The sequence below is a fragment of the Oncorhynchus nerka genome, linkage group LG1 (genome assembly GCF_034236695.1).
Source record: "Oncorhynchus nerka isolate Pitt River linkage group LG1, Oner_Uvic_2.0, whole genome shotgun sequence".
NCBI lineage: Eukaryota > Metazoa > Chordata > Actinopteri > Salmoniformes > Salmonidae > Oncorhynchus > Oncorhynchus nerka.
Genome location: NC_088396.1, coordinates 28,545,130 through 28,571,311, shown reverse-complemented (window position 1 = coordinate 28,571,311; position 26,182 = coordinate 28,545,130). Strand labels below are relative to the sequence as shown.

Below are 26,182 nucleotides of genomic sequence, written 5' to 3'. Positions count from 1 at the left end.
TTATAATTCCTGTAATAACTTGCGGCTGAACTTGATAGGGGTTCCTTCTTTATTTTACCGTTCATGTCTTCTATAGAGAATGTCTTGATCTACTTCAAATAAGGTCTGTGTTTTGTGCAGGCTTAAACCGCCTCGGTGTTTTGATATCCGTGTAAATCTCACTAGGATAAGGTAACGTTTGTCAAAATATTTTCATAAATCCACTCTACAAAAAAAAATGATATTCGCTTATATTTAGCCAATTGATCAGAGTTACCTTGTCCTATGGATATCTACACAGTTATACAATTGGCACGGTGGTGTAAGCCTACAAGAAACACAGACCTTATTTTAAGTGAATCTAAAAATATCCTATGGAATAAATGAATGAAGGAACCGCTTTTCAGATTTTGCTAGGTGTCATGGGAATTATGACTCGCACTTCGGTAGTCAATTCTTACATTTACATTTTACATTTAAGTCATTTAGCAGACGCTCTTATCCAGAGCGACTTACAAATTGTCCATGTCCATTATTAAAATAGGATTTCCTGCATATAGAAATTACAGTTTTTGTTTTCAACATTCATCACAGGTAACTTAAACTCTATTTTTATTCAAACAGTTGAGAGTATTTGTCTCCGAAGCAGACTCTTCAGTATCATTGTCACTTCAGAGCTGTGTGTGTGTTTTACAGTTGGCAGAGAAAAGCAGAGCACCAGTGTGGGACCATTACATGGAATTGGCACCAGGGAAAGCAAGGTGTCTTATTTGTGATAAAGATGTAAGCATGGGGTCAGCAACGGCTAAATAAAAAAATACCACCAACCTGTGGAATCACCTTAAGAACACCCATCCAAAAGCCCATATGTATTATATTAAGTTAAAATAAAAGTGTTCATTGTTCATTCAGTATTGTTGCAACTGTCATTATTACAAAAATCTGTCAATTAAAAAAAATGTGTACATTTCAAAAAAAAAAATCGGCCGATTAATCGGTATCGGCTGTTTTTGTCCTCCAATAATTGGTATTGAAAAATCATAATCGGTCGACCTCTAATACCTGGTCAGTAGGGGGATACAGTGGTTGGCTGCTATGCGTCCTAACATGCCGATGCTGGCCAGCTGATCTGAGAACAGCTCTCTGTCATCCTCCTGTAACTCGTTAATCTCATCCTCCTCATGAGATGCCACGCCGTTCACCGTCTGGAGGGAGGGAAGGAGACCATGACATTAAAGAGGGACCGAGACAAAGGAAGGAGAAGAGTCAGATGAAGAGAGAGCGAGGAAGAAAGAAAACAGAAAGAGAGTGATGAATGTATGACAAAGGAGTGAGAAGATGTGGATCATGGTGGATTGACTGTTGAAAGTGCTGACATATCATTTACCCATAAAAACAATTGACTGACTGCTTATTTTTTGTTGTTTTTTGTTTGCTTATTTTAGCTAGCTACTATCTTGTCTCATCGCTACAACTCCCGTACGGGCTCGGGAGAGACGAAGGTTGAAAGTCATGCGTCCTCCGATACACAACCCAACCAAGCAAAGGATATCCCTACCGGCCAAACCCTCCCTAACCCGGACGACGCTAGGCCAATTGTGCGTCGCCCCACGGACCTCCCGGCCGTGGCCGGTTACGACAGAGCCTGGGCGCAAACCCAGAGTCTCTGGTGGCACAGCTGGTGCTGCAGTACAGCACCCTTAACCACTGCGCCACCTGGGAGGCCGACTGACTGCTTATTTGAGTCTAGATTGAAGCGTGTGTGTGTCTCACCAGGTTGCGGGTGCCGTCAGGCGCAGCCAGGTGACACTGGATGTAGGAATTGAAGACCTGAACAGCGGGCTGGACGAAGCAGCCGCGGGGGAAATGTTCATCATCCTGAACCAGGGTCAGCCATGACTCTAACAGCTTGTCATACGCCTCCATGTATACCATGTCATCCTTATCCAGCTGGAAGAGAGAGAGAAAAAGAGAGCGAGAGAAGGGGGAGAGTAGAGAGACTCATTGAATGTGTGTTTTCAAAGCAACAGAACGAAAAATAAAAGAATGGATCAACTATGTAATGTTCCTGCAGTAAGGTTGAGTGTAATGCTGACCACTTCCTCCAGGGCGGCGCTGCGTCCGAAGGAGCAGGTGAGGAGGGTGAGACAGTTGATGAAGGAGGTGAAGAGCTCGCTGGGCAGGGCAGTCAGGATGACACGGGGAAATGTGCTGATCAGGTTGGAGATGATGTTAGAGATGCCCACCGCCTCAGAGTCCTCGATCTCTATCCTGGGGGAGGGACACAAACAAAACACAACCTTAAAGAAATGTTGGCTAATTTCATTCAAAATCTGGAAAATTGTTTTTAATAATTTTTGTAAAAAGTATTTCAGAAATATATGTTTGAAACAGGCATGGTATGAAACCAGACGCAGTGCTGCCCAGTGTGTGAGCACTGAGCAGTACCTGTTGCCCGGGTAGGGCCATGTTTCCACAGCCCCAGTTAGAGTACTGTCTTTGAGGCCTGCCTGCCATAGCTAGCCTACTGCCTAGAACAGTGCGGCTCGCTAAACCTTATCAGATAGATTTCAATAGCAAGCAGAGCTGTTCAACCACTGCAGATTGGCTATCCTGCCCGCATGGTTTTCCGATGATGCAACTGGAAAAAAGCTCCAGGAATAGGTGATTACGGAGAGAGCGAGCGAGCCCCTAACTCACTCCGCCTACCGAGTCACGAGTTCCGAGCACAAGTGTGGGTGTGTGTGTTTTATTTATACATTCGAGCAGAGCCCTGTTGATTCAGTTAAGTACTACTTCAACTGAGAGGACACACAAGTCGATTACATACAAATCACATCATTCATGCTACCAGCCTCCAGTCCAAATAATCCCACTAACACACATACAGGCCGTCATAATAATCATGCAGTACATGATATAAAGGCCCAAGTATCAAATTCAATTAGAGCTTCTTGCATGCAGAGGGCAGCAGTGTTTCTAGCCCTGGATTGGGTCCATTGAAACCAACCAGAATTAGTTTAAGGCTCTGACAGACTCACCCATTGATCATGCTGAGAAGCCCCTCCACCAGGTGGGCCAGGTAGGAGACCTGGGCACTCTCATCAGGGAAGATGGGGCCGTGCATGGAGGCCAGCTGGGCCAGGCACTGCAGGGAGTCCTGGGCCATGTCTGAGTCCTCACGGATCTTTATGTGGACCTGAGTGGAGGGGAGCATGGAAGGTTATAATTAAATAGTTGTTCTTTTGAGCAAGGGAGATATAATAACATACAAGCTCTTGCCCATGTTAGTTTTAAAGGACAGAGAATATATTTTTTCTGATGACGATTATGATGATTGTGTGAGACCATGAATGTAAAATGAGCAGAGCGGTGAAAGCATCTGGATGAAAACCTATCCAGGTTATTTATCTACAAAGACTGTGCTGTAATGGAATAGACCCAAAACATGATTTGTACCTCCCGTACGACATTGTGCATCTCAGACAAAGTAACACGGCTCATACACACACCTGACCAGGGCCGGTTATGCCACGGGTACAACTGACTGAGCCACAACTCTCAATGCAGTTTCAGTAGTTTCTGTTTACATCCAGAAAAAGACAGCATTATGAGACAAACTGAAGTGACAGACTCACCGTCTTCTGAAGCAAAGGGAACAGAGAATGAATGCTCAAAATGCCAGCCACTGGACCCAGACACAGTAACTCTGGATGTCAACACAGACAATACCAATCGATCACAGAGCCAGCCTGAAACTTGCTGAGGCCGTCTCAATCAAAACCAGAGTCAGTCAGTAGTCAGAGAGAACCTGTAATTCTCTGTCAGAGAAGTTGTATGGTGAATCGGATGTGAAGTGACCGGGCAGTGAGGCAGTTTCAGCTCCACTGTGGAGCAACGTGTGCTTTCACTGACAGGCAGCGCAATGAGGACTCCTGGCTCTGAATGCTCACTCAGAGCTCTGTCTATTCTCTCCGTCTGCTTTTTCTCCCATTCTCTTACTGTTATCGACCCTGAAAAAGCCCGGGTGCTAGCCACACAATCCCTACGCAACCCCAAACAGCTCCAGAACACTCTCCCCACCTCAAGTATCCTTTTTTCCTCTGAGAAACTCCTTCTCTCAACCTCCCTGTCTCACTCCCTTTCTGGCATTCCCTCCCTCAGCTGTAGTGGTTGGTTGTCGGCCACGGTGTTCCAAGGACTCTGATGCTAATGTAGCGTAGCATAGAGATCTCTGCTGTTGGTGAGTGCTGCTGCTGCCCTCCCCAGAGTCTGAAGTCATTCTCTGGAGGAGTAGAGTGGAGGGAAGGAAAGGAAAGAGGGAGGGAGAGAAAAAGAACGCAAGGCCAAAAATCGCACACCGCACACGCTCTAAAAACAGCTGCACCAACGAACATCCGCGCAGCGCTAGCTATGCCAATCGCCTTGAGTACGACTATAGTTAGAGACAGGCAGGGGGTAGAGGGGGGATTCAAAACAACACTGGGTACTCCTCTGCGGAGAGAGAATGAATCTCCTATTTATAGCAGGAGACAAAGCCTGGTGTCTGTTTCCTCAGGGGGATTGAAGGCTCCCATTTCTGTTTTTTTAAATTAACTGAGCGCTTCCGTATGATTGTCTCCCCCCTCTCCTTTTCTCACTCCCTCGTTTGTCAGATTCAGTTACTGCCGCCCAGGGTAGAATCAGCCATCATCACATCATCATAGGCTCAGCTCTACAGACGCAGCCCTGATTGGGTTTACTGGGCAAACAGAGCTGGAGTGTACGTGTGAGAATGACAAATTAAAGGCACTCTCACAAGCCAAAACCAACGCAAACCACAAACAAAAACAGTCGTAGACCCAAATTACAGCTGGTGGGGAAAATGTTAACTTAGAGCTCATTTCGCTAGGTGTCAAAAGAACAGAGGGGATGGATACGATGTATTTTGAGGGTGGCGTCATTCCCATCGCTGATTTATCCTCCCCGGCCTAGACCAATGTCTCAAGAGTGGAACTGAGAACGCTATTCATTCAAATTACCTCGAACATTTGTTATTTCTTTCAGATCTGTTAGTCACTGAACTGAAGCTTCAATTTTGCAATGTAAAGGACATAGGTGATTCTATGTACCTGGAGGGAGACCTCTTTCGCCAAATTCTGCCCCTCTCCAAACCTCCTCGACCACTTCACCTCCAGAGTAGGGTCATTTAAAGGGAGATTGACACCTACAAAAGGGGAGATGGACCCCCTCAGGGTCCTTACGGTATGAGAGGCGAGGGGTGTTAACGGGGCCCTGTAATCTAGGGCCCTATAAAATCAGTCTTATTTTCCCAAAAAATTATGTTTTCTCCTGGGTTTCCATTTCTACCCGTTTTTACCTCTCAAAATCATACGTTTTAAATAGAAAAACAACAGAATTGGATGTTCTAAATCCACAACAATGCTTAAACCACATAAGGAGACCACTTTTTAGGTCTGGGGAAAAACGAAGACCTCAGAATTTTGGGTGTAGTTGAAAGTGGGCACCAGCCAGATACCGTTGTTTGGTTAGCAATGTTTCTGTAGTGCTCATGTGATTGCAGAATCATGATACAATTTTGCCAGGTAGGCATAGGCTACTGTGTAGTTAACATTTAATTGAGAAGGTTTTTGGGAAAGCCTTTCCATCTACCAGAAGGTTATCATTAGCATCATTGCTAAAGGATACACAAAGTGTAGCCATGCGCGGGCACAGGCGCGCACACATTCCTGTGTCGTTTCAGAAAGTTGCAGGAAAATACAAATCACTGATGCATTTTGTTCATGTCTTATGATTTAAAAAATAAAATGCTTGAATTCCACTTGTCTGGATTCCATGATCCCGTCCGCAACATCGATTTTATAAGGCCCTAATAATGCCAAGGTTAACGTGTAATCCTGCCATTGCTCTGTTTGAACTCTGACCCTGGCGGCACGTGTCTGGACGGCCCCCTCCATGGGCCTTCACCCTCACAGCTGAGGATTGAGGAGCAGCAGCTGAGCACCCACCAAAACACACACACACACAACGAACAGTTGCACTACAGCAATCTTACAATAACAAACACCCCATCCACCACAAATACCACAGAGGGAGGTAAGAGACACTAGCCCTCTGTTAGAACAATATACTGGTCAGTGGTCAGACAATACAATAGATCTTCTGGTCTCAAACCACTCCATAAAACGAGAGGGGGTTACACATGTATAACTTTGCAGAGAAGCTTAACAAAAAAAGACCATAATACAAAATATATCTTCCAGGGCCAAACCACTCAAAACCTCTATGGGCCTCTCAACCTCAGTCATCCAACAACATATCTCATGTCAATTGTAGAAATTGAGAGATGCAGAACAGAGAGAAGCCTCCAGGTTGGGGATATTGCCTGGAGGAGAAGGGAGCAGTATTTGGCAGAGAGAGCCTGGATGCTGAGGGAGAGTTGACTGATTTGTTCCACACTCAGACACAGACACAAACACTTTATAAAAACAAGTTTCACTACTATATCTACACGTCACCTAGGAAAAATACTACTACATTGCAATAAAGATAATTTTTAATACATGCCTCACTATAAAATGTCATATGTTTCACATGCCTCATAAAATACACAGTTCAAACCCTCCCTCTCCTAATCTGTGGTAAGAACTACAAGAGAAGACAAATGGTCAAAGAACAGTCAGCAGGACACAAGGATATTCTAGCTACAGAGAGACGAAGAGGAGAGAAAGATAAGACTCACGGTGAAGAAGAGGTCCATGACACGGGTGTCAAGCAGGGCTTCTCTCCAGGTCTCTGTGGGCTTCAGCATCACGTTCTGGGTGGACTCAAACATGGCGATGTAGTGGCGCCCCAGTGACCCCCAGGTTAAGGCCAACAACATAAGGAACGCTGACTCTCTCACACGGAGTCCCTGTCACTAGAGCCCTCTCTGTCAGTCACAGTGGAATCTGGTCTCTCAGCCCTCTCTCCTCTCTGAGGTTTGAGTGCAGTGGAAACTTGTGGTTACTAACTCACTAGTTCTCGCTCATCAAGTCTGCCACGCTCTCCCTCCCCGACCCTCTTGCCCTCTTTTTTACACTCAAGGCTGTCTCTCTTTCCTTCACTCACTCTGTTGTTTTCTCTCCCTGTCTGTGCTGAGGCCCAGTGAGGAAACTCCCACAGAAAAGCCAGTCACTGGCACAGACCAAGCATTCCACTGGGCAGGACCAACAGTCACTCCCAAACACACCCTACACAATCGTGCTACCGAGACAGGTGCGTTTCTGTGCCCCTCACCCCACAGCAGCCTTGCCTTTTTGCCCATTTAAACAGCTCTGGTCCACCAGAACGCTAAATGAACAGACCGAGAGAGAGAGAGAGAGAGCGTGTGAGAAGCCTCTTGGGAAGAGTGTTGGAAACATGAGTATTAACTCTAGAGCCCAACCACCACAGCGTTCATATGTGTGAGAGATTTACCTTACTTACTGACAACCTTATATGTATCAATCAAATAAAAATATGATTTTGGGGTATATACTCAAGCAATTTGGAATGGATCTTAGATGAAATAATGGATACTCTTCACTTTACGTAGTGTAAAGTAAAGAAGGTCATATGTCTGTATGAGCATGAAAGTACATGCTTGTGGACGGATGGATGTGCACAGTCAGGTGACTTTCCACATATCACCCATCTCTATAATCACACTGTCCAACCTTCCAGCACGCTCCAGAATAAGCAACAGTACTCTGTTACCTCGCCGACAGAGACAAAGGAAGAGGAGACGTAGAGACAGAGACCTCCTGCTGGGCTCTAAACCCTGCTGCACTAAAACGGGTCTGGATGACAGGTCAAACATCCAGCAACAATTTTAGAGCGTCGTTTTAGTATCAAACAGTCTCTCAATTTACAGTTATCTGTCAACAGTGTTGCAACTCATATGACAACTGTGACATCAGTAGAAGTTAGATGACTGTTTAAGTATCTTAACACTATTGGTGTAAACACACTGTGATGAATAATATTTGAAGTCTATATAAAAGTGTGTTTACTTATAGTGAAAGCCTATATTGAACTCATCTAGGTATTTTCTGTCCAGATGACTTGAGGCCATTGTATTTCGATACTGTACATCGACAGTGGACGTGTTAAGAGTGCAAAGCTATGTTAAGGAGTGGTAGGGTTTAAGTGATACATCCTCCACTAAGTCTTGCTTGCAGCCTTGCCATGTGAAATAACACTGGAGGAATGCCCATTACCCCCACCCTCTTCTGCCCTAATGCTCTCCCCAATAGGGTTGGCCCGATAAATTATTAAATCGAATATCGTGATATTTGACATTCACGATATACACTGCTCAAAAAAATAAAAGGGAACACTAAAATAACACATCCTAGATCTGAATGAATGAAATATTCTTATTAAATACTTTTTTCTTTACATAGTTGAATGTGCTCACAACAAAATCACACAAATGATCAATGGAAATCAACTTTATCAACCCATGGAGGTCTGGATTTGGAGTCACACAAAATTAAAGTGGAAAACCACACTACAGGCTGATCCAACTTTGATGTAATGTCCTTAAAACAAGTCAAAATGAGGCTCAGTAGTGTGTGGCATCCACGTGCCTGTATGACCTCCCTACAATGCCTGGGCATGCTCCTGATGAGGTGGCGGATGGTCTCCTGAGGGATCTCCTCCCAGACCTGGACTAAAGCATCCGCCAACTCCTGGACAGTCTGTGGTGCAACGTGGCGTTGGTGGATGGAGCGAGACATGATGTCCCAGATGTGCTCAATTGGATTCAGGTCTGGGGAACGGGCGGGCCAGTCCACAGCATCAATGCCTTCCTCTTGCAGGAACTGCTGACACACTCCAGCCACATGAGGTCTAGCATTGTCTTGCATTAGGAGGAACCCAGGGCCAACCGCACCAGCATATGGTCTCACAAGGGGTCTGAGGATCTCATCTCGGTACCTAAATGGCAGTCAGGCTACCTCTGGCGAGCACATGGAGGCATGTGCGGCCCCCCAAAGAAATGCCACCCCACACCATGACTGACCCACCGCCAAACCGGTCATGCTGGAGGATGTTGCAGGCAGCAGAACGTTCTCCACGGCGTCTCCAGACTGTCACGTCTGTCACGTGCTCAGTGTGAACCTGCTTTCATCTGCGAAGAGCACAGGGTGCCCGTGGCGAATTTGCCAATCTGGTGTTCCCTGGCAAATGCCAAACGTCCTGCACAGTGTTGGGCTGTAAGCACAACCCCCACCTGTGGATGTCGGGCCCTCATACCACCCTCATGGAGTCTGTTTCTGACCGTTTGAGCAGACACATGCACATTTGTGGCCTGCTGGAGGTCATTTTGCAGGGCTCTGGCAGTGCTCCTCCTGCTCCTCCTTGCACAAAGGCGGAGGTAGCGGTCCTGCTGCTGGGTTGTTGCCCTCCTCCACGTCTCCTGATGTACTGGCCTGTCTCCTGGTAGCGCTTCCATGCTCTGGACACTACGCTGACAGACACAGCAAACCTTCCTGCCACAGCGCGCATTGATGTGCCATCCTGGATGAGCTGCACTACCTGAGCCACTTGTGTGGGTTGTAGACTCTGTCTCATGCTACCACTAGAGTGAAAGCACCGCCAGCATTCAAAAGTGACCAAAACATCAGCCTGGAAGCATAGGAACTGAGAAGTGGTCTGTGGTCACCACCTGCAGAACCACTCCTTTATTGGGGGCGTCTTGCTAATTGCCTATAATTTCCACCTGTTGTCTATTCCATTTGCACAACAGCATGTGACATTTATTGTCAATCAGTGTTGCTTCCTAAGTGGACAGTTTGATTTCACAGAAGTGTGATTGACTTGGAGTTACATTGTGTTGTTTAAGTGTTCCCTTTATCTTTTTGAGCAGTGTATATATCTTGAAGAGCAAGATGATTTATTGTGATGTGCAAGACTATATTTGACTTTACAAATAAAAAATATGCAGTTTTATCATTTAAGACTATATCAATATGTTGAAAATAAAGCCTAAATCAAGGGTTCTCAAACGTTTTTGGGCTGGGGAGGTCTTTTGTGATAGCAAATTCATCAGGTACCCTCTCATAAATCGGGAGGGAGATCCAAATAGCACACAAGGACTTTACTAAGACTTCGGCAGTGCATGACAGGACGAACCAAGTCTCGGGACCTGGGAAGGAACATTTTAATTCTACATATTTAATGCATTTTGTTGTTGCAGTTTTAAAGCTAATATCCTGCAATTCTACAAATATTTCCACGAGGCAGAGAAAACGTTGCTAGTTCTTTTTTCATCAACTCTCGCTACGATATGGCACCATGAGGAATAATCGTGTGCCGGGCGATGCAAAACAAACTTGCCCATTGTCAGACTGATTACCGGTCCAGGTACACAGCTAGGTAGCCTACTCGTGTGTTACTTGCATGATCTTAAGGTGGTTAAAACGCAGAGTTTTTTGCCCCAATGCAAAACTCAAGTGGGGAGTTACATTCCTTTCAGTAACTCTGGCTAGTGGCTACGATATGGCAGCAACTATAAAGATTAGCCTACATTATCACACAAAACATTGATTGGTTTTACTCCAATGCAATGTGTGTGCGCTGCTTGTAGTTTTGATGTCTTCACTATTATTCAACAATGTAAAAAATAATTTAAATAAAGATATCTTTGAATGAGTAGTTGAGTCCAAACTGCGTGTGTGTGTGTGTGTGTGTGTGTGTGTGAAAGAGAGATACATAAAGAGAAAACTGGCCGCGGACCACTTGCAGTACCTCTGCGGACCCCTAGCCGGTCCATGGATCCCACTTTGAGAACCCCTGGTCTCTAAATGAATAGAAATGTATAAAACAAAGATGTTTTATTGTCACATACACCGGATAGGTGCAGTGAAAAGTGTTGTTTTACAGGGTCAGCCATAAACTAAGCTCCATTTTTTTTTCACTAGACAATTTATGAGAATGTGACTATAATATTGGGAATAAGCGCACAAATGGGCCAAAATGATTATATCGGATATCGCAATATTTGGAGTAGCATACGGTAGAAGCGGTCTCCCCAAATATTACCCGATTCCCCCTCACCTGTGCATGAGTTGGGACAGCCATCCCCAAGACAGCCGTATTCCCTGTTTAATGTGTGTGTGTTTATGTCAAGGTCCCCAGTGGCTCAAGGCAAGGGGTAGGACATAGGGGTTGTGTCATCCACAGTAGCCATTCAGAGCACCTGACCAGCCTTGAGCTTGACCACGTCTCCATCCCGACTCTGGGGTTAACATCAGAGTGGAGAGACGCGCTGTCTTACTAACGCAGGGGCCACATGCTGGGCCCAGAGGGGGGAGTGTGGCGCAGACAGATGAAACACATGCCACACGGTTGGTTTGTGAAGGATGGAGCCACTGTGGTGTTTTAAAAAGAGTCTTTAAAAAGGAGAGGGGGGCTAACAGGCTACAGCTGCCAGGCATGCAATTAAGGAGTGGCCCCCTGATACACACGGTCACGGACACACACACTCAAATTCAGACAGAGAGACATGTCTGATACACATGGACAGAAGGCCACACTGCTTTACCTTCCCAGAAGTCTTCATAAATCTGTTCTCCGCTCAAACAAGCATCCAGACAGCACACACACCAGGGTTTCCGTTAGGAAAATGTGGCGCCGGACAAGTGACCGGGAAGATTTTAATTTATCGGACATTTGAGAAATGTATCGGTCATCCAAATGCATTGCATGTCCACCCACGCAGCCAGAGCCATCAATAAACAAGGGATGTTGGCCAAATGAGCCACAATTACAAAAACACAATTCCTTGAGTTTCATTTAGCAGACGATCTTAGGCAAAGAGACTTACAGGAGCAATTAGGGTTAAGTGCCTTGATCAAGGGAACAGAGATTTTTCACCTGGTCAACTCAGGGATTCGAACCAGCAACCTTTTGGTTACTGGCCCAACGCTCTTACCGCAAGGCCACTTATGTAAAAGTTCATAGCCTGCTGTTGTATGGGTTTTACTTTCTTAAAACAATAATTGTCCATCTCACAGTTCAGTTGTCAGAGATTTGAGCACTAAATGCATCGGTATTGCATGCATAGGCGTGCAATGTACGATTTTAAATATATAAAAAGAAAGAGAAGCTTAGGCCTAGCCCCAGAGAGAGAGAGAGCGAGAGAGATGCCGGTGGCATGCTACAACAACGACATTCATTTCTTTACCCTTGTCAGACAGGCTACTGCGTCTGCCGACACAGATATAGACGTACAGAAAGGGGCTAATTCATTCCTTTTCTATCCCAATATTTTTTCTAAAGATAAGCATTATATTGTTTGATTATAGGAAAAACTATGGTAGGCCTAAAACATTCTTCCTCACCTCAAGTTCAACTGTTGGAGTCAGTAGGAGCGCCGTTGCCTGCAGTATAATAGGCCAATAGCCAAATCAACAGCCTAATAATTGTCTGCTCTGTATTAGGTTTAAGATGGGTTATAAGCAGGCCTGTCTTAAAATAAATATCATTAGCCTATTGCTATCATTTGTTGGGTATGTTAGGTAGTAGTCTTTGTTGGTAATTGCTGCAATATAGACTATTCAAAACTTTTGTGAAGGTTTAAACCAGTTCGCCAGTGTTTTGTTTCATTCTGAGTCATTTTCTTTGGCCAAATTAAGTCTCAACTGTAACGTTGTGTTTGCCACAATATACACTGAAGAAAAATAAACACAACATGTAACAATTTCAAAGATTTTACAGAGTTAAAGTTCATATAAGGAAATCAGTGAATTGAAATTAATTCATTAGGCCCTAATCTCTGGATTTCACATGACCGGGATTACAGATATGCATCTGTTAGTCACAGATACCTTAAAAAAAAGGTGACCACCATTTGCCTCATGCAGCGCGACACATCTCCTTCACAGGCTGTTGATTTGTCCCACTCCTCTTCAATGGCTGAGCGAAGTTGCTGGATAATGGCGGGAACTGGAATACGCTGTCGTACACATCGATCCATAGCATCCCAAACGTGTTCAATGGGTGACATGGCTGGTGAGTATGCAGGCCATGGAAGAACTGGGACATTTTCCACTTCCAGGTATCGTGTACAGATCCTTGCGTCATGAACTTCGGATGAATGGCACGCCAAATTCTCTAAAATGACATTGACGTCCAATGTCTTATAGTAGAGAAATGACATTCAATTCTCTGGCAACAGCTCTGGTGGACATACCTGAAGTAAGCATGACAAGTGCACACTCCCTCAAAACTTGACACATCTGTGGCATTGTGTTGTCTGACAAGACTGCACATTTTAGAGTAGCCTTCTATTGTCACCAGCACAAGGTGCACCTGTGTAGTCATAATGTTTCTTGATATGCCACACCTGTCAGGTGGATGAATTATCTTGGAAAATTATAAATGCTCACCAACAGGGTTGTACACAAAGTAGTGCACAAAATGTGAGAAATAAGCTTTTTGTGCATATGGATAATTTCTGGGATCTTCTATTTCAGCTCATGATACATGGGACCAACACTTTACATTTTGCGTTTATATTTTTGTTCAGTGTAATAGCCTGCTCGTATTTCCCTATAAACAAATGCTTGATTTACTTTTGATATTACCCTAACAAAGTTTAGAAACCTTTGATGTGGTGTAGCTATTATTAAGCTTTAGCTAGTGACAGTTGAATTTGAGGTAAGGAAGAATGTGAGGTGGACAATTATTGTTTTAGGAAAGTAAAAAAATATTGGTTATAAAGTTTTACATATGCTACTGGCTGGCAGGTAGTCTAGCGGTTAAGAGCATTGGGCCAGTAACTGAAAGATTGTTGGTTTGAATCCCTAAAATGACTAGGTGAATAATATGTCAATGTGCCCTTGAGCAAATTCTACATATTGAAACACAAGGAATAGTGTTTATGTAATTTGTTATATGGCTGTTTTGAGGACACATACATTTAGCTCATTTGGCCAATATCCCTCGTTTATTGATGGCGCTAGCTGCGCCAGGTCGGAGGTTTCTTTCTCACTCTCTTTCTACTCACGGATATGAATGCACTGCATCTCATTGCAAGAGGCATCACAATACCCCATAAAGCATGTCCCTGGTTCGAATCCAGGCTGTTTGACATCCGGCATTGGGAGTCCCATAGCGCGGCGCACAATTGGCCGTCATTGTGGAAAATAATTGGTTCTTAACCGACTTGCCCAGTTAAAAAAATATATATAGACAGATAAATGTCTTGTTAATTTCTCAAATGTCTGGTAAATTAAAATCTTCCCGGTCACGTTGTACAGAGACATATTTTCCTAACAGAAACCCTAACACACATAGACACAGGACCATGTCTGGCATTCCAGACGGACACTCAACAAGCTGTGGGGTTTAAAGAGGCTGGCGGCAATCCCCCCCCTCGCCTGTCCCCCCCATTAAAGAGGCCTGGTTATCAGGCTGCTATCTGGTATGGGCACAGACACACAGGGCCTCTTTGAAAGTGATACATAACCCTGGTTTGCAGTGACGCCACCTCAGATCCCTTTAAACACAGAGCCGGGAGAGAGAGGCTGCTAGTCTGAGTAGGATTAACGCTCCAATGAGCTCAACAGGCCAATGACACACACGTGTGCGCACCCACACAAACGCAGCCAAATTAGCACAAACGCAGCCAAATGAGAGTAACAAATGAAAACATAAGTGGTACGACCATATGCCACACCCCAAACCTTTTGCACTGTACCCAAGACAGCCACATTTTCATATGACGCACCTAACATACAAGACCAACGTTTATGATCAAACCAGTCTACAGTGTTTCCTCTAGGGTTTTCAGCAGTGGTGGTAAAGTTAGGGTGGCCAATGGCGCGGTTTTAAAGGCCCCCCTTTCGGCCGCAAAGACAATATTTTACTGTTTTAAAGCTAGTTTCTGCAATTCTACACATTTTCCATGGGGCTCCATTATAAAGTATTTAGAAAAGATATCTGCTTTTAGTCACGGAAAATGTTTTACCATCCCTAAAATTACAGTGCATTCCGAAAGTATTCAGACCCCTTGACTTTTTCTACATTTTGTTATGTTACAGCCTTATTCTAAAATTGATTAAATAAAAAAAACATTCCCTCAATCTACACACAATACCCCATAAAGCGAAAACAGGTTTAGACAAGGCACACACCAGTCTATATACATTTACATTTAAGGAACTACAGTTCACAGTGCATGTCAGAGCAAAAACCAAGCCATGAGGTTCAAGGAATTGGCCATAGAGCTCAGATAGCATTGTGTCAAGGCACAGATCTGGGGAAGGGTACAAAACATTTCTGCAGCATTGAAGGTTCCCAAGAACATTGTGGCCTCCATCATTCTTAAATGGAAGTTTGGAAACTCCAAGACTTCCTAGAGCTGCCCACCCCGGCCAAACTGAGCAATTATGGGAGAAGGCCTTGGTCAGGGAGGTGACCAAGAACCCAATGGTCACTGACAGAGCTACAGAGTTCTACTGTGGAGATGGGAGAACCTTACAGAAGAACAACCATCTCTGCAGCACTCCACCAATCAGGCCTTTATGGTAGAGTGGCCAGACGGAAGCAACTCCTCAGTAAAGGACCATGACAGTCTGTTTGGAGTTTGCCGAAAGGCACCCAAAGGAATCCGACTATGAGAAACATGATTCTCTGGTCTGATGAAACCAAGATTAAACTCTTTGGCCTGAATGCCAAGTGTCACATCTGGAGAAAACCTGGCACCATCCCTATGGTGAAGCATGGTGGTGGCATCATCATGCTATGGGGATGTTTTTCAGCGGCAGGGACTGAGAGACTAGTCAGGATCGAGGCAAAGATGAATGGAGCAAAGTCAGAGATCCTTGATGAAAACCTGCTCCAGAGCGCTCAGGCTGGGGTGAAGGTTCACCTTCCAACAGGACAATGACCCTAAGCACACAGTCAAGACAACGCCGGAATGCCTTCGGGACAAGTCTCTGAATGTCCTTGAGTGGCCCAGCCAGAGCCCGGACTTGAACCTGATCGAACATCCCTGCAGACCTAAAAATATCTGTGCAGCGACACTCCCCATCCAACCTGACAGAGCTTGAGAGGATCTGCCGAGAAAAATGGGAGAAACTCACCAAATACAAGTGTGCCAAGCTTGTAGCATTATATCCAAGAAGACTTGAGGCTGTAATCGTTGCCAAAGGTGCTTCAATAAAGTACTGAGTAAAGGGTCTAAATACTTAAGTAAATGTGATTTCATTTTTTATATACATTTGCAAAAATTTCAAACAATCTGTTTTTGATTTTTCATTATGGGGTATTGTGTGTAGATTGATGAGGAAAAAAATAATTGTATCCATTTTAGAAAAAGGCTGTAACGTAAGAAAATGTGTAAATAGGCAAGAGGTCTGAATACTTTCGGAATGCACTGCATTTTCAAAAACAATATTTAATACAATTCTTCCATGACCCAAAGAGAATAAACTGCTACCCACCAGTGGGTCCTAACCCACCAATAGGGAAACACTGCAGACGCAAGAAAGGATATGATTGGGCGGCAGGAAGTTCCAGCTAAGGACCTGATTGGCCAGGGCCAGGTATCTCTGGAACACAGAGGACATCTGAGCGTTGAGGTTCTCTCTGCGACTGAACTCCTGCAGCACCTCCATGGTCAATACGAAGATCTGACGCAGGTTGTCCTCCTGAACGTGAACAAACATCAGAACAAAAACACACGTACAAAAGGTGTCAACACAAACTACTACCAAGCCAGAGAGAGCATAGCATTCAGTTAGATGAACAGAGGAGAAAGGAGGAAAAAGGAGCGGGGGGGAAAAAGGAGCGGGGGAAAGGAGCGGGGGGAAAAAGGAGCGGGAGGAAAAAGGAGCGGGAGGAAAAAGGAGCGGGAGGAAAAAGGAGCGGGGAGCGGGAGGAACGGAAGTCTGACCTGAAAGATGCGTTTGCAGCTGCCGTGGAACTCCATGTTGAGGCCGATATTACTGGTCTTACTGGAGCTGGAGAACTCACTGATGAGGGCAGTCAGGATGGAGCAGGCCAGTGTCTGCTGCAGGGGCACACACACAGGTCTGAGGTCACACACACCGTCTGATGTCATATGTCACATTGAGGGTAGCTGACAGAGGACAGCAGCCGGCTTACTAAAGAGGACAGATCTAAATAGACCCAAGCCGTGAAAACCTCCCTGGCCTCCTGAAGAATGACTGCCATCTAGTGGAGACAGTTATACTACTGGGAGAGCTCATATCAGGTTGGTGAGGCCAGAAATCTCAATGGAACGGTGGGTACCGCATGGGCATTTAACTCCCCTGTTTTGGGGACCTGCGTGGTTCTGGTACCGGCTCCAACCAACATTTTAGCTTATAACTCTGACATCACATTAAGCTGGGATGTCCCTCCTACCATTTCATTCGCTCTTCCGACTGTCCAACTCCTGGCTGAATCCTACGTCACAGCCCCTAACAACATATGCCTGGAATCCTTACATCATAATGCAGCAGGTGTGGTTTCGTCACTGTGGCACATTCAGAGATATTTTAGATTACTAGCTATAAATCATTCATAGATTTTAAACAAAAACACTGTCATAAATGGGCAAGATTAATATAAGATGAAAGGCGAGTTCCTAACAAGTTCAGGAAGACAAGCTAGAGTTCTGTGAGACATTCACAGAAATGGGGGCAGACGTTTTGATCAAGAAAGACCTTAAGAAAATTTGCATTTTAACACTAAACATACAAATATGTATTTTACAGTTATAAGGAAGGTGAAATCTTATAGTTAGTCGTTTTATAATTTGATTATAGTATTTTTAGAAAGCATATAATTAATTTCAAGCCTTATTCATACAGCTGTGTTGAATAGTAAATACAGTTCGGAAAGTACTCAGACCCCTTGACTTTTCCCACATTTTGTTAAGTTACAGCCTCATTCTAAAAGGATAAAATGATAAATTATCAATAACACAATAACCCATAATGACAAAGTGAAAAAAGGTTTTAAGACATTCAAAATAAAAAAACAAATACCTTATTTACATAAGTATTCAAACCCTTTGCTATGAGACTTGAAATTGAGCTCAGGTGCATCCCTATTTCCATTGATCATCCTTGAGATGTTTCTACAACTTACACAGAGTCCACCTGTGGTCAATTCAATTGATTGGACATGATTTGAAAATGCACATACCTGTCTATATAAGGTCCCACAGTTGACAGTGCATGTCAGAGCAAAAACCAAGCCATGAGGTCAAAGGAATTTTCTGTGGAGACCTGAGACAGGATTGTGTCGAGGCACAGATCTGTGGAAAAGTAGTAAAAAATATCTGCAGCATTGAAGGTTCCCAAGAACACAGTGGCCTCAATCATTCTTTAATGGAAGAAGTTTGGAACCACCAAGACTCTTCCTAGAGCTGGCTGCACATCCAAACTGAAAAATCGGGAGAGAAGTGCCTTGGTCAGGGAGGTGACCAAGAACCCGGTGGTCACTCTAACAGAGCCTCAGGGTTCTACTGTGGAGATGGGAGAACCTTCCAGAAGAACAACCATCTCTGCAGCACTCCACCAATCAGGCTTTATGGTAGCGTGGCCAGACGGAAGCAACTCCTCAGTAAAGGACCATGACAGTCTGCTTGGAGTTTGCCAAAAGGCACCTGAAGGACTCAAACATGATACTCTGGTCGGGTGAAACCAAGACTGAAGTATTTTGCCTGAATATCAAACGTCACATCTGGAGGAAACCTGGCACCATCCCTACGGTGAAGCATGGTGGTGGCAGCATCATGCTATGGGGATGTTTTTCAGCGGCAGGGACTGGGAGACTAGTCAGGATCGAGGGAAAGAAGAACAGAGCAAAGTACCGAGAGAACCTTGATGAAAACCTGCTCCAGAGTGCTCAGGATCTCAGACTGGGGTAAAAGTTCACCTTCTAACAGGACAATGACTACCCACACAGCCAAGACAATGCACGAGTGACTTCGGAACAAGTCTCTGAATATTCTTGAGTGGCCCAGCCAGAGCCCAGACTTGAACCTGATTGAATATCCCTAGAGAGACCTGAAAATAGCTGTGCAGTGACGCTCCCCATCCAACCTAACAGAGCTTGAGAGGATCTGTAGGGAAGAATGGGAGAAACTCCCCAAATACAGGTGTGCCAAGCTTGCAGCGTCATAACCAAGAAGACTCATTGCTGTAATCGCTGCCAAAGGCACTTCAACAAAGTACTGAGAAAATAGTCTGAATACTTATGTAAATGTATTATTTCAGGTGTTTTATTTTTAATTACATTTGCAAAAAAAAACACAACTGAATCAACTGTAGAATAAGGCTGTAACATAGGAAAATGTGGAAAAAGTCAAGGTGTAAATACTTTCCGAAGGCACTGTACATCATAAAATATTTGTACTGTGTACTTGAGCTTGTGTCCTCAAAAGTGACTACTCCTCAGCAATGTATAGCTATTTTTACCAGAAAGGCGATTTTTTTATATTTTTTAAATATTTTATTTTTGCATTTTCCAATTAAGAACATTCAAAACAAAAGTGAAGATATTAGACAACGATAGGACAAAGTGACAGTAACAGACGAGCGTAACAAAAATAAATTATAATTATATAAACAAACATACAATAATAAAAAATATAAAAAAATAACGAGACATTGGATCACCTGCAGTAGGCTACATATTCTACATTACGTGTGAAACATTATGTGAGGATTATATATAGATTCAATCAATGAGATGTGGGGGGAGATTCTCCATATAGTCAATAAAAGGTTGCCAAATTCTGTAAAATGTCTTTAACTTATTCCTCAAGCAGTAAGTGATTTTCTCCAAAGGGATACAACTATTAACTTCCGATAGCCACATTGCAACTGGCAGGGAGGAATCCAATTTCCATTTCAAGGCAATACATTTCTTGGCAATCGCTAGCAATATTTTTGTTAGCTTTATAGTATGGCTTTGCCTAAGATTGGTGTTAGTAAAGTTACCCAGTAGACAGACCTCCGGGTCTAAAGGGAATGCAACCCCGTGAATTGAGGATATGGTATCGCATACCCCCTGCCAGAAACCGTGTAGTTTTGAACACTGCCAAGTGGAATGGAGGAATGTTCCTTCATCTGAGCCACATCTAAAACATAGGGAGGAGATATCTGGGCTGAACTTGTGCAGTCTAGATGGGGTGATATAGAGCTGATGGAGGAAATTAAACTGGATCAGTCTGTATCTGGAGTTCAATGTGGATGTAACACCATCCCTGCATAGGTCACTCCATAGAAAGGTGATGTTTTAACCTTTTTTTTTTGAGTATGCGGCATTACTAGTTATTGTTTATGGCCCTCTCGTGATAACTAATTACTTTTGGGGATAATGTAGATTACATACATTACATTTAACTGGTTTTAAAGCCAGAAGCAGAGTGAACATCTATCACTGTGGAATTTGAAGGAGTGGACTTGTGGTGCTCTTTTCCCATATCACTAACGAGTGTACTCCTTTCACATCTTTGATAATTATGAAATTCTGATGTTTTTTCCATGAATTGATCATTTGCCCAATCACATCGGATCTTTTCACATCAGATCTTTTTCAGAGTGGACTTGTTGATCTGAAAAAAGATCAGAATTGGGCTGCGGAGTCAAGTAGGCTGCGTTTACCTAGGAAGCCCAATTCTTTTGACCAATAAGATCAGCTCTGAAAAATATAATACATGAAAAGATAGGATGTAATTGGTTAAAATAACATTTAGTGAGAAAAATAAGAATTGGGCTGCCTGTGTAAACACTGCCTTATACATGTGTCTCGTGTCTGTGATAAGTGTAAGAATTAGACCGGTGTTTCTTACCACTGTGGGGTTGCCGCTGCTGATAAGCTGGCTGACTTCGTGGAAGATACCTTTACAGTTAATGGACTTGTCCAAAGAGCCTCTCTTCACTATGACCGCTACAGCCAGCAGGATCTGCTCCCGGACATACTTCTGTAGACTGGGGGGGAGAGAGGAGAGACTTATTTTTAAACTGCATTAGAGGCCTGCATGAAGTGAGATTGATAGATCCTTGAGAATCTAATTCATGCTGCCGCTACACACACGCCTACTTGGGTCTCTGTAAAACGTAGGTGAGGAGGAATGTCCGGAGCGACTCGATGCTGGCCTTCTCCAGCAGGATCCACTCCCGTACCACCGCCTCCATGACGGCCGTGGCTGCCTGGAACAGCACATAGTCCACCTTACTGGTCTCTGTGGAGGGTGACAGATGCACATTAATCACAGAGTAGCGTTAAGATTTCCCTTCACTGTAACTCAGGGGCCTAGCCCAAACCCAGAACATTATTCTTCCTCCACCAAACTTTCCAGTTGGCACTATGGTTTGGGGTAGGTAGCGTTCTCCTGGCATCCACCACACTCAGATGTCTGTCGGACTTGCCAGATGGTGAAGTGTGGTTCATCACTACAGCGAACACATTTCCACTGCTCCAGAGTCCATCGGCGGAGAGCTTTACACCACTCCAGTCCAGTCGACGCTTAGCATTCATTACACATGGCGATCTTAGGCATGATGTGCGGCTGTTTCCGATTATGGAAACCCATTTCAGGAAGCTCCCGACAAACAGTTATTGTGCTGACGTTGCTTCCAGAGGCCGTTTGAAACTCGGTAGTGAGTGTTGCAAACGAGGACAGGCAATTTTTACTTGCTATGCTCTTCAGCACTTGGCGTCCCGTTTTGTGAGCTTGTGTGGCCTACCACTTTGCGGCTGAGACGTTGTTACTCCTAGATATTTCCACCTCACCTCATACATTTTACAAACTGACTTGTTGGAAAGGTGGCATCCTATGACAATGCCACATTGAAAGTCACTGAGCTCTTCAGTAAGGCCATTCTACTGCCAGTGTTTGTCTATGGAGATTGCATGGCTGTGTGCTCGATTTTATACACCGGTCAGGGTGTGGCTGAAATAGCCACATCCACTAATGTGTGTCCACATACTTTTGCGTATATATATATATATATATATATATATATATATATATATATAGTGTATTTCCATCAATTAATAGGCTAAACCGCATTATTTCACAATGGGATTTTTTTATTTCTTCTCCCAGACAATTGGTAGGCGCCAATTTGAATTAAATCAGCTTTTCTCTCATTTATTTAAAAAAAAATGCTGGCTAAAGGAAAAACTGTTATGGGCACACCTGCTGTGTGTACATTATCATATATCACCCTCACAAACTTTTACAGATGCACAATTGAGAGTAGAGGTCGACCGATTATGATTTTTCAACGCCGATACTGATTATTGGAGGACCAAAAAAAACGATACCGATTAATCAGACGATTTATATATATAGATATATGTGTAATAATGACAATTACAACAATACTGAATGAACAATGAACACTTTTATTTTAACTTAATATAATACATCAATAAAATCTATTTAGTCTCAAATAAATAATGAAACATGTTCAATTTGGTTTAAATAATGCAAAAACAAAGTGTTGGAGAAGAAAGTAAAAGTGCAAATGTGCCATGTAAAAAAGCTAACGTTTGATGTTCCTTGCTCAGAACATGAGAACATGCGCATGCTCAGAACATGAGAACATGCGCAGACCAGCTGGCTGGTGTGTTTACGGACATATTCAATCAATCCGTATCCCAGTCAGCTGTTCCCACATGCTTCAAGAGGGCCACCATTGTTCCTGTTCCCAAGAAAGCTAAGGTAACTGAGCTAAACGACTACCACCCCGTAGCACTCACTTCCGTCATCATGAAGTGTTTTGAGAGACTAGTCAAGGACCATATCACCTCCACCCTACCTGACACCCTGGACCCACTCCAATTTGCTTACCGCCCAAATAGGTCCACAGACGATGCAATCTCAACCACACTGCACACTGCCCTAACCCATCTGGACAAGAGCAATACCTATGTGAGAATGCTGTTCATCGACTACAGCTCGGCATTCAACACCATAGTACCCTCCAAGCTCGTCATCAAGCTCGAGACCCTGGGTCTCGACCCCGCCCTGTGCAACTGGGTACTGGACTTCCTGACGGGCCGCCCCCAGGTGGTGAGGGTAGGCAACAACATCTCCACCCCGCTGATCCTCAACACTGGGGCCCCACAAGGGTGCGTTCTGAGCCCTCTCCTGTACTCCCTGTTCACCCACGACTGCGTGGCCACGCACGCCTCCAACTCAATCAAGTTTGCGGACGACACAACAATGGTAGGCTTGATTACCAACAACGACGAGATGGCCTACAGGGAGGAGGTGAGGGCCCTCGGAGTGTGGTGTCAGGAAAATTTCCTCACACTCAACGTCAACAAAACTAAGGAGATGATTGTGGACTTCAGGAAACAGCAGAGGGAACACCCTCCTATCCACATCGATGGGACAGTAGTGGAGAGGGTAGTAAGTTTTAAGTTCCTCGGCGTACACATCACAGACAAACTGAATTGGTCCACCCACACAGACAGCATCGTGAAGAAGGCGCAGCAGCGCCTCTTCAACCTCAAGAGGCTGAAGAAATTCAGCTTTTCACCAAAAGCACTCACAAACTTCTAGAGATGCACAATCGAGAGCATCCTGTCGGGCTGTATCACCGCCTGGTACGGCAACTGCTCCGCCCACAACCGTAAGGCTCTCCAGAGGGTAGTGAGGTCTGCACAACGCATCACCAGAGGCAAACTACCTGCCCTCCAGGAGACCTACAGCACCCGATGTCACAGGAAGGCCAAAAAGATCCTCAAGGACAACAACCTCCCAAGCCAATGCCTGTTCACCCAGCTGCCATCCAGGAGACGAGGTCAGTAAAGGTGCATCAAAGCTGGGACCGAGACTGAAAAACAGCTTCTATCTCAAGGCCTTCAGACTGTTAAACAGCCATCACTAACACAGAGATGCGGCTTCCTACATACAGATCAAATCATAAGCCACTTTAATAAATGGATCACTAGTCACTTAAAAAAATGCCACTTTAATAATGTTTACATATCTTACATTACTCATATCATATGTATATACTGTATTTTATACCATCTATTGCATCTTGCCTACGCCGCTTGCCCATCACTCATCCATATATTTATATGTACATATTCTTATTCCATCCCTTCACATTTGTGTGTATTAGGTAGTTGTTATGAATTTGTTAGATATTACTGCACTGTTGGAACTAGAAGCACAAGCATTTCGCTACACTCGCAATAACATCTGCTAACCATGTGTATGTGACCAATAACATTTGATTTGATTTAGGCCTAACACACACAAACAAACATTATTGAGGAGTGTTTTGACGCTTTTTTGTTAGAGGGACACTTACCTAATATGTGCTTACAGACAGCGAAGGGTGATTTAGACTTCCGGAAGGAGAGGAATATGTGTTCTGCGTGCTGCCTCTGTTCTGTATTGACCATGGACGGCGGTGCCTAAACACACATACCATTTGTGTACAGTCAATTACACCATATCTCAACTAGGTAAAGTCACACACACACACCTTAAAATACCCCCAAAATATACACAACTAAACACACACATACGCGGTAAACCAAGGAGTGTGGCTAGAATGGGGGTCGGCAGGAAAATCCCAATCCAGGTCTAATTGCAGTAAATTAAGATCTCTGACTCACGTCACCGTGGCCAGGAATGAGGCGAGAAATACCATTTTATCTCTCCTGACCACAGGCACGACAGGGGCTTCCTTCCCATGCCCACCCCTTCCCCTGAACATACACGTCACACACGTTTAGAAACTATTGGACCATAATCTGTTAACTAGCTAACCTCTTATTCAACACAGTTACATAATTATGTAGCTAAAACAATAGCATGGATAGAATAAACTCAAACATGAATAATGTTATTCGAAGTAACTGGCACGAGCTCCCAAGAGTACTTCAATCACCAAGCATGGTGCTTAATCAAGTGTGTGATCGATAACTTTTAGCCAACTACTGTACTAGCAAGCCAACCCTTCCCGATGGTTAAGCTAATGGTTTCCAATATATCACTTTTCCTTTACTAAAAGCTGTGCTTTGTAATATATTCAGGGGATTGAGACAGTGTCCTCATTAACTGTTGCATAACGTTGGTGACAAATAGACGGTAAAGTCAATAGCTAGCTAGCTAACGTTAGATGGAACATGGTGAATCAACAGCGTGTCTAACGACGCGGGCAGCAATGGGGATGTTCACCGAACTGTCTAGCGTTGAAGAAATACAACTTGAGTATTGAATCAAACTAACTAGCTAAACAAGTGTGTGGTTCCCTGTAAACATGAGTGTTCTACTAGTGAAGTGTTTTGGAAACATCGTCACAACAGACACTGTCACACATAGCTAGCGGCTTTTGGGGGTGATGGCTATGCTAGATTTTTGCAGGATGGAGACAACACTGCGCCACGCATCAGTATCCTTTCCGATAAAAAAACTGTGCCCGATAGATCGCTCGCCGTCACATAACCCTCAATAAAACCAAGAACTAAACACATACCAAAAAACTTTAACAAAAAAAAGATTATATTTCTCACCATTAAAACTTTGGCAGCGCTTTCCAGCTGTGAAATCACTTCTGGTGCACCAACCGCCGCCATCATTGTCTCTCTTCAATGACGCGCCATGCGCTGAATTATGGGATTAGGGGTACTCCGGCCAATTTGATAGTGGAGACTTTTTGCAGGGAGTTTCAGGACAGCGCGTCGCTCCATGGAGGATATGTAATTTAAAAAAACATAGCAATAAAATATTGAACATACGGTCTTAATTTTTACAAGCCAAGACCGCTTGCAAACGTAATATGTTGTGATACCTTAACGTTTATAGATGATTCCTACCACCAGGAGAGCGCACCAAAAAAGTCAGAAAATCATTTGAATCCTTTTGTCAAAATGGCTTATTGAAAGATTTGCACTGAAGTGGGACTTTCTGGAAAGTTTTTTTAAACAATATTGATAAAGGGTGGTAATTTTTACTTCTAAAATAAACCCCCATTATGCCTATTTATATGTGTTCTAAATTACACATTACCAGAGATCTATGCTATTACCTTTACCTTATCATAACCCCCAGAGGACCTATTCTGTTCATAATGTTATGGTTGTCATAACATAGGACACAAATTATACCTATTCAAAAAGTGATGTTGCTCTCATGAAATGTAATTCCTTGCCCCACTAGCCTATCATAGAAAATATA

The 26,182-nt window shown here is 43.9% G+C and overlaps 1 protein-coding gene across 1 annotated transcript in view; it reads right to left on the bottom strand.

Annotated features, from left to right (window-relative positions):
- The window catches only part of LOC115128745 (exportin-4), a 53,835-nt gene extending 28,214 nt beyond the window's left edge, over positions 1-25,621 (bottom strand). The window contains exons 1-11 of the mRNA XM_065017805.1: positions 25,519-25,621; positions 24,309-24,414; positions 21,073-21,214; positions 20,822-20,960; positions 16,907-17,023; positions 16,509-16,661; positions 6,722-6,835; positions 3,021-3,178; positions 2,076-2,250; positions 1,753-1,929; positions 1,042-1,184 (exon numbers count right to left, since the gene is read on the bottom strand). Coding sequence (XP_064873877.1) covers positions 1,042-1,184; positions 1,753-1,929; positions 2,076-2,250; positions 3,021-3,178; positions 6,722-6,835; positions 16,509-16,661; positions 16,907-17,023; positions 20,822-20,960; positions 21,073-21,214; positions 24,309-24,414; positions 25,519-25,584 — 1,490 coding nt within the window. The 5' untranslated portion in view covers positions 25,585-25,621. The remainder of the gene's footprint in view (positions 1-1,041; positions 1,185-1,752; positions 1,930-2,075; positions 2,251-3,020; positions 3,179-6,721; positions 6,836-16,508; positions 16,662-16,906; positions 17,024-20,821; positions 20,961-21,072; positions 21,215-24,308; positions 24,415-25,518) is intronic.
- Between the last annotated feature and the right edge of the window lie 561 nt (positions 25,622-26,182).